The sequence below is a fragment of the Episyrphus balteatus genome, chromosome 4 (assembly GCF_945859705.1).
Source record: "Episyrphus balteatus chromosome 4, idEpiBalt1.1, whole genome shotgun sequence".
NCBI classification, from domain to species: domain Eukaryota; kingdom Metazoa; phylum Arthropoda; class Insecta; order Diptera; family Syrphidae; genus Episyrphus; species Episyrphus balteatus.
Genome location: NC_079137.1, coordinates 51690801 through 51699806, shown reverse-complemented (window position 1 = coordinate 51699806; position 9006 = coordinate 51690801). Strand labels below are relative to the sequence as shown.

General features: G+C 31.0%; 1 protein-coding gene across 1 annotated transcript; it reads right to left on the bottom strand.

The window, feature by feature from the left end:
• Nucleotides 1-7110: 7110 nt before the first annotated feature.
• LOC129920087 (SUMO-conjugating enzyme UBC9-like) lies at nucleotides 7111-8055 on the bottom strand. Its single transcript, XM_056001256.1, has 2 exons — nucleotides 7595-8055; nucleotides 7111-7462 (listed from the first exon to the last, which is right to left on the bottom strand). Exons 1-2 carry the CDS (start codon nucleotides 7920-7922, stop codon nucleotides 7302-7304), a joined length of 489 nt encoding a protein of 162 aa, XP_055857231.1. The 5' UTR covers nucleotides 7923-8055; the 3' UTR covers nucleotides 7111-7301.
• Between the last annotated feature and the right edge of the window lie 951 nt (nucleotides 8056-9006).

The following is a 9006-nucleotide window of genomic DNA, read 5'->3' as shown; positions in this document are numbered from 1 at the left end:
GAAATAAAAAAAAAATGATATTCATTAGAAATGATTTAAAAATAAAATGTTTTTTTATATTTATCGAAAATATTGTTGGAAATGACAAAACAAACAAAAGCTATAAAAGTTACAGCCTTTAATATGAGTATTAAGTACTGCCGCATCGCAAATTTCTATGATTTGGGAAAGATTGTGTTTTTGAGTTTGGAATTTTATAATGATTTGAAAAAAAAAAAATCACTTTGGTCCTTAAGAGAACGGGTTGTAGAACTTCTATTTTTAGGGCTTTTACTGTAATATATTTTTATGAAAAGGAGTCTTGTATTCTTTATGAGAATATTATACCAATGAATCCATTTTTTCTTTAAATAAAATGAGAAAAAAAAAACAAGAAACCTCATCCTTTTTGCATTTTTTCTCCTACAGAAACGAAACGAACCGAAACGTGAGAGTACTGTGTTGTATGTAAGTATAATAATCGAATTGTGGAAAAATAACAAAATGAGTTGTTTTTTCAAGGATCACAGCTGAGGATAAACAATATGCACTAAAATATTTATGTACCTGCCTTCGCATACAAATGAGACGAACGAACACAAAATTATCAATATACCAATAAGCGCTCAATATGTTTCGTTATGTGTTACAATAAATAAAAAGAAAAAAATAATATCATATAATGTTGGTGTTGTTTTTCTTGTTATTATATTGTCTATCTACGTCATCCTACCATTTTTTTTTTGGTTGTTTACGTTTGTTTTCCTGGTATGAAAATCCAACCTACATGGTTTGGGTTCATTGAATTTAACAACTGCGTGCAGTGTATAAGACTATGCGAACTGTTTTTGGAGCTGGTATTGGATTTCGGATTTTTGGATTTTTGTACGAGTATGTAGGTATTGTTGAAATTTAAGGGTAGGGTTCAAGCACGTATTTGCAGTTTGTTTTGCTGCTATACCTCTTTATCATGCCACTCTGTGTCAGCAGCAAACGCAACAATAAACATTCATACAAAAAAAAGTCCCATGCGAGCTGTTATCACAAGTAATTCACACTTCATCTGGGGCACTGGTATGGTTTTGGTCTGACCTAGATATAAATTTTGTTCAAAATTAAGAATAAGGCCTTACTTTTATTCCAGTACATACTTTAAGACGGCAAAGAACGGGACCTGCATAGTAAATTTTTGAAATAAGGAATTTGGATTTCGATTGCAATGCAATCAATGTCCTTTAATAAAGTGTGACCAGCTGGACAAATTGTCTTAAACTAACGGTTAAGACTATTTATTCCTAAATTTTCCATAAATTCATGAATATTTTTAATTTCTAAATTCTTCATGAATTCGCTTGACTTTTGGAGTAATTTTTACTTCTTTAAGTCCTTTCACATCATGAAGACTTTCAATTTCTAAATTCTTCATAAAATTTCTGTACATTTTTACTTCTTTAATACCTTTTACAACATGAAGACTTTTTATTTCTAAATTCTTCATAAAACCGCTGTACTTTTTGGAATAATTTTTACTTCTTTAAGGCCTTTTACAACATGAAGACTTTTTATTTCTAAATTATTGATAAGATCGTTGTACTTTTTGGAGTAATTTTTACTTCTTTAAGGCCTTTTACAACATGAAGACTTTTTATTTCTAAATTATTGATAAGATCGTTGTACTTTTTGGAGTAATTTTTACTTCTTTAAGGCCTTTTACAACATGAAGACTTTTTATTTCTAAATTCTTCATAAAACCGCTGTACTTTTTGGAATAATTTTTACTTCTTTAAGGCCTTTTACAACATGAAGACTTTTTATTCGTAAATTCTTCATAAAACCGCTGTACTTATTAGAGTAATTTTTACTTCTTTAAGACCTTTTACAGTCACTTTAGAACTTAATGCAAGCTTTTTATTCTTGATTGATGATTTATTTTCAAAATTCGCTAACCAATTCGCCAGACAGAAATAAAACCAAATTTAGATTTTCAAGCTCACAACTTTTACTCAACACAAATATTGATTCGATTTTTTATTAATTCTCTTTTTGATTTTCCATTTAAAAAAAAAATCGGAAATTAGTATCTAATAAAAAAAAATTGTATCTAACAAAGAACCCCACCAAAAGCTACGGCGTAAAATTGAACAAAAGCTTCGTTAATTAACTTTGAACAACGTTTGGAAAACTCTAATTGATAATATATAGTTTGAGCTATTAAATTGCTAGCCAACCCATGCAGAGCTATCCGCACATGCATCGTGCATCCTTACACTCTCTACAACTAGCAGCAAACTTCCAAACAGCCAACTCACACACAGATCCCCCAAAGGGGAGGAAGCACTTAACAAGAGTTGCAATCGCTAGCAGCTATTGCAACTATAACGTCGTCTACAGATACACATACCTATGATATACATATATAATAGACACACTTCAACCCGTTAGCTAAACAAGAGAGTGCCCTTTTAGAATGACCCATCAGGACGACCAACGACGACGACGAAAATCCTTGTATGTTGGGTAATTTGGTCAAAACTTTGTTTAGTTGACTGCTACTACTACTACTACTGGCTAACTGCTGCTGCTGTTGCTGTAGCTGTTTCTGAAGTTTGACTTATACCAAAAACGCTAGGTATACACATATACTCGGGTACAAACTGCAAAATTCACAAACGATTCCATTAAAGACCATCAGGTATTGGGTGGTTGTTTGGGGTTTTTTTGAGAGATGGCAAAACTATGAAGTTTGGGGGGAATATGGAGATGATTTCCATCCACAAAAGTTCGGCAAACAATCAACCAGCCACATACAATGTTTATACAATTTATGGAACAGGAACACACACTATACACACTTTATTCTAGAGTAGATGATTGAACATTTTGATGTGCTCTATGAAAAGTTCAGTTCCAAACTATAAAATTATTTTATTTTGTACATTTAGAGAGGGGAAATATGTTCCAATTTTCGATAATTGGCTAAAAGGGAACTTTTGCATATAATGTCTGTATGCAACTTTATTCATTTACACAATGTGCATTATGTAGAAAAGACATCTACTGTGCGAAAAATTCATTCATATTGTGAGTTTTGTTGCGATGGATTAAGGTTTAAGCAATTTTGGTCTAAAATCATACAAATTGGTTCATAACTTCTATAAAGTTAACCTGTTTACCTATATTTAAACTCGAGTTTAACTATTGTCTTGTCAAAACAAGTCTATTATTGTTTATTTAACCGAAATCTGTCATGTAGTTTAGAAGTTACAGTGGAACAAAAATAAAAATACAAAATTTTTCTTGCTGTTTAAAAAATCTTTAGCCATTTTTGAATATATTTGAACAGAGCACTGTAATACGAACAAAATGTGGAGAGTTTTGTTGCAATGGATTGGGGCTTAAGCAATTTCGGTCTTAAATCGTAAAAATAGGTCATAACTTCTCTAAAAAACGAAATTTTTATATTTAAAATCAGCTATAACCATTGTCTTGAAATAACGAATCTATCATTGGAAATATAACTGAAATCGGTCAAGTACTTCAGAAGTTACAGTGGAACAAACATAACCACTAACAGAATATTACCTACTTTGTGAAGAATTTTAAGCGATTTGTAATTATTTTTATACACAGCACTGTGATGCCAATAGAATAGGTTGGTTTTATAGATCAATTACCTGCATCTCGGTTATCATAAAATAAGTTCATAACTTCTCTAAAGAAGAACTTTTTATGTTTAAACTCAGCTATAACCATTGTCTTAACAAAACAAGTTTATCATTGTAAATTTAACCGAAATCGGTCAAGTAGTTTAGAAGTTACAGTGGAACAAACATACACAAAAAACAGAATGTTTTTTCCTGTGTGAAATTTTAATCGATTTGTAAATATTTTTGTACACAGCACTGTAATACCAATAAAATAGGTTGGTTTTATGCATCAATTACCTGAATTACACAATCGGTTATTGCACCGAAAGCCCAATCCCAATTGCAAGCCGAACCATTTCTGCCTCGGGGGCGCGTTATATTTGTCGGCCGAATTTTCCGTCCCGACCAAATAATGAATACTGATTGAACTTGGCAATCGGGCATTTTATTCGTTGAATTTGCGGTACATTTGGTGGCAAGTATTATACAACTATTGGTCATGTTGGTGTATAGATACAGTTATATCCCAGCAAGTAAGTATAAACACACATACATACAAACATGCTGCCTATAAGTAAGGTAGGTATTAAGTTAATAGCATGTCCCAGGCATAACGAAAGAGGTAATAGCATTGTATAACCGTATTCAAATTTAAATCCATATAAATTGGGTGCTTAAGTCGATTTTTTTTTATACTACATCCTTTTTCTCTCGTATTTGTATGTATTTTGCAGTAGCGAATTGTGTTGGGTCGAATGTTTTTACTGCGAGTATCATCTCCACTGCTTTTTACTATCTCTAGGGAAATATTGAAAAAGGAGGGGGTGAAGTGAAAGGAGTTTAAAAAAGGATTAAGTGATGCGATTTGTTGAGGATGAGGTGCTATCTTAATGGCTCATTGCCTCATCTGTCCTCATGATACCAAAAAAAAAAAAAAAGTGAAAATAAAATAATAATAATAATAAATCCTTTAAAGCACTAATCGGTTAGTTTTATCTTTTAATCCATTGAAATAGTGTTTTGTTTGTCTTAATTTTTCATATTGAAGTGGAAGAAAAGTCGTCGTTATTTCCGAAGAGCAACAATCTACCGTTTTAAATATTAGTTGATATAAATAGAAAATATAAACGGATAACAAATATCACCCAAAATCAAGCGGATTCCACATTAAATTAAGCGGATTCTTGCATGGTTTTTTTTCCAAGATGACATCCGACTCAAATAAATTGGACGAGTCTTCTTAAATTCTTGAATCCGCAAATTTAAACGAAATCCACTTAATTTAAGCGGAAAATTATCTTGGTTTTATGTGGAAATGATTCTCACCCTCTTAAAACAATACGACGCACGGTTGTCCAAAATGACTTATCTCGTTGCAAAAATCATAACTTTTGAACGGATTGAGTTAGCGGTACAATTTTTTTTTTTATTTGAAGGACATTTCTAGGGCTGTTATACCAATGAATTTCAATAAAATTATTTCACAGGGTGTTTCGGAATCATCGGCCAAAAACAGATTTTCTTTAAAAAAAAAGTTTAAATTAAAATTGGTATGCCATTTTGTAGAAATCACTAATCCACATTTAAAAACAAAATTTCAAAAAAATACAATGTCCCGTTTTCGAAAATTTTATTTTTCAAAAAAAAATTTCAAAATTTTTTTAAAAATCCAAAAATTATTTTTTTTGAAATTTTATTTTTGGCTTATATTTGAGTTATATAAGTGCTTCTTCACAAAAAGTTTCGTTGAAATCGAATAAGCCGTTTTGGAGAATATCGGATTTGAAAAAAAAAACGGTTTTATGGCAGGTACCGTAAAAAATCCATTCGGTTCCATTCATTAAGCCGAATAGGGTATGTGTACCAATCAATTGTTGATTCAAAATAAAAATATTTAGCTGCGCATGCTTGCGCACTGCCGAGATTTTGTACTTTGAAAAAAAATGAAGGCAGAAGGAACAAATTTTCTTTAAAAAAAATGTTTAAATTAAAATTGGTATGCCATTTTGTAGAAATCACTTATCCACATCTAAAAACAAAATTTCAAAAAAATACAATGTCCCGTTTTCGAAAATTTTATTTTTCAAAAAAAAATTTCAAAATTTTTTTAAAAATCCAAAAATTATTTTTTTTGAAATTTTATTTTTGGCTTATATTTGAGTTATATAAGTGCTTCTTCAAAAAAAGTTTCGTTGAAATCGAATAAGCCGTTTCGGAGAATATCGGATTTAAAAAAAACCGTTCTATGGCAGGTACCGTTAATAATGATTTTCCAAAAAAATTTTTTTCATTAGAAGATAGACCTTGTTTTCAAACTTACATTTGAATTTTTTAAACAAAATCGTTGGAGCCGTTTTTGAGCAATTACAGCTTTACTGAAATTGGTGTATGACAAGTACCGTTATTTTTGGCCCAAAAAAATTAATTCCAAAAACACCTCTGGAGGGTCTCCAAAAAATGCTACATACCAAATTTGAAGTCAATCGGTCCATCCGTTTAGGATGTAGATCCTTATACAGACAGACAGACATACGGACTTCCGGGACCAACTTTTTTGGCATTCTCTATAATCGTAATATCATGGAAAAGTGTAATCTGAACTTTTTTTAGATGTGAATTAGTGATTTCTACAAAATGGCATACCAATTTTAATTTAAATATTTTTTTTTTTAAGAAAATCGGTTTTCGGCCGATGATTCCTAAACACCCTGTAAAACAATTTTCTTGAAATTCATTGGTGTAACAGCCCTGGAAATTTCCTTCAAATTAAAAAAAAAACTGTACCGCTACCTCAATCCGTTCAAAAGTTATGATTTTTGCAACGAGATAAGTCATTTTGGACAACAGTGCGACGTCCGCTTAAAATAAGTGAAAATTCGGAACTATTACCACAAAAACTATGAAAAAATTGGTAAGAATGTTTCATTTATAACAGAAACCAAGAACCCAAACAGTCTATACAAATATTTTAGGTTAAAGGGTGTTTTTTCAGGGAAATAGCGAAAATCCGCGATAAGTTCGATATAATCAATGGTATAAAGGGTACCCTTACGAAATTCATTAAAAATGTTCTCTTTCCCATAGGAAAAACAAACAAAAGAAATCTATAAATGTTTTTCATGTGAAAGGGTGTTTTTTTTTAGGTGTAGAGAAAATACGGGTATATTTGAAAAAGTGTGTATAATACTAGAGTAATATTAATGGTACCCTATTGAAATTCAGCAATTAAGTTACTTTAAAGATTAGGACCAAGAATCTAAAGTGTCTATAAGAATATCATTATTAAAAGGGTGTTTTTTTGAGTGAAAACAAAAATGATGGATCACCCTAATGAAATGTTGTAAAAACATTTCATTTGGTATAGAAAGCAAGAATAAAGAGTTTTCACAAAAAAATGTATGCGAAAGGGTGTTTTTCTCGTAGCGACAGTGAAATCTGTAATTGGTCCCAAAAACCCAATAATTCGTGTAAGACGTCTAAGAACTTAAGTATAAACGTTTAATTTGTCATCAAAACCAAAAATAAAATGAATCATTGGCTTTTTGGGATCAATTACAGATTTTACTGTCTCTTCGAAAAAAACACCCTTTGGCCTAAATTTTTTTTTATGAAAACTCTTTATGAGCTACATAGCTATAGCGTCATTAAAAAAAAGTTTTCACATTTTAATAAATTTTATTTCTCAAAAATCAACGCACAATACATCCTCTTGTTTTCTCCATTTAGATTTTGAACTCGTTCATTGTACTTTTCACGATTTCCTTTGTACAAACTAGCTGCCTCATTATTCAATACCGATTCTACATTTGGATACTCCAAAAATGATTGAAGACTAAGCCCTGATTTTTCAATCGTCAGTTAGACTATCAGATGAATAAAAACTGCCAAATGTCAATATAAAAAAAACTTTTATTCCTAGGAATAAGCTGTATCTGAGGTTTATCTGACTATTGAAAAATTGGCCCTAAATAAAATTTGTTTTATGCCACATTCAGGCCAAATATCTTTTAAAGATGAACAAACATAACCATCATGTTGGCTAATATTTGGATGAAAACATTTTGATTTGCAATAAATTATTAAAGGTATTCTTAAATTTGTCTTGTCAAATTCTATTGTAAATTTATAAGTTTTTCCTTCGCAAGGAGTTTTTCTTGGTCCAGGTACTTCACATTCCCATTTGAAAATATTTAAGCTTCCATCGATATTTTGAATTGGATTGGCTGAATATCCATTTGGTGGGTCTAGTCGCCATTTTTTACGTTCATCCATTAGACGTTCAGTGACAGGATTCATGTATTTTAAATTTATAACGGCACAAAGAATTTTGATTGGAACGCAGAATTTTATTTTTTAAACTACATAAATATTCGGAAATATGTATTTATGAGTTAAATTTTCATTTGACGAATTATAAATAGAAAAAAAAAGAAAACAAAATGAATTTCTTTTTCATAGTATCTAGACTACAGTAGAACTTTAATTGCTCTTTATTTTTTGATAGTTACCATTTGTAAATTAAGGAAGCCGCTACAGCTAGAATAGTATAACATAGTGTGATTGGTTGTCAGTCATTCAAAGCTGCTTGAAATAAAACAGATAATTTTTCGTGATCTTTTCTCTTGGTTTTTTTAATAGTAAATATATTTCTATTTTTTTTAGTAAAATATTTCTTTTTTTATCATAAAAAAAAATTACGGTACAATCCGGTTTTTCGACTTTTTTCAAAATTCCTAGAAAATCGCGTTTGAAAGTTAGGGTAAATTTTTTTTTCGAAAAATCCCCGAACATTTGAACGCTCCTGGAAGCTAAACCGCTTGAGAACAATTTTTGGGAGTGATGCCAAATGATAGCTTGTGTCATGGGCCTACGCTTTGCACATTTTCAGATTTTAAAAAAATCGCCTTCCATGTTAAACCGCCACATCATGCCTATTTTTTCAGGAGCGTGCCTATTTTTTTAAGTTCTCCCGGTTTGAGAACGCGTGGACCTACAGGGATGGGAGTTGTACCCAAATGTACGGGGTTGGGTACGATTGACCGCATTTTAAAATCTTGTTCTTAAAACCTCGCATCTTAAAATCTCGCATTATGAAATCTTTTTTATCGAAATCTCGCAATTTCAAAATCTCGTTTACCAAAATCTCGCAACATTAAAATCTCGCAAACTAAAATCTCGAAATTTATAATCTCGCATTGAGATTATAAACCTACATGATACTGCCAGCTTAGTAAAGCCCAGAACCTCCCTCTTTTGTTTTTTTTCGTTTTGTTTTGAAGAGATAAATAGAAAAGGAAAAGGTTTGTTAACTGTCAGGATCATATGCCAGTTATTTAAAGTGTTCAGGGTCAACTGTTAAATCTTGGAGTCAAAAGGACTT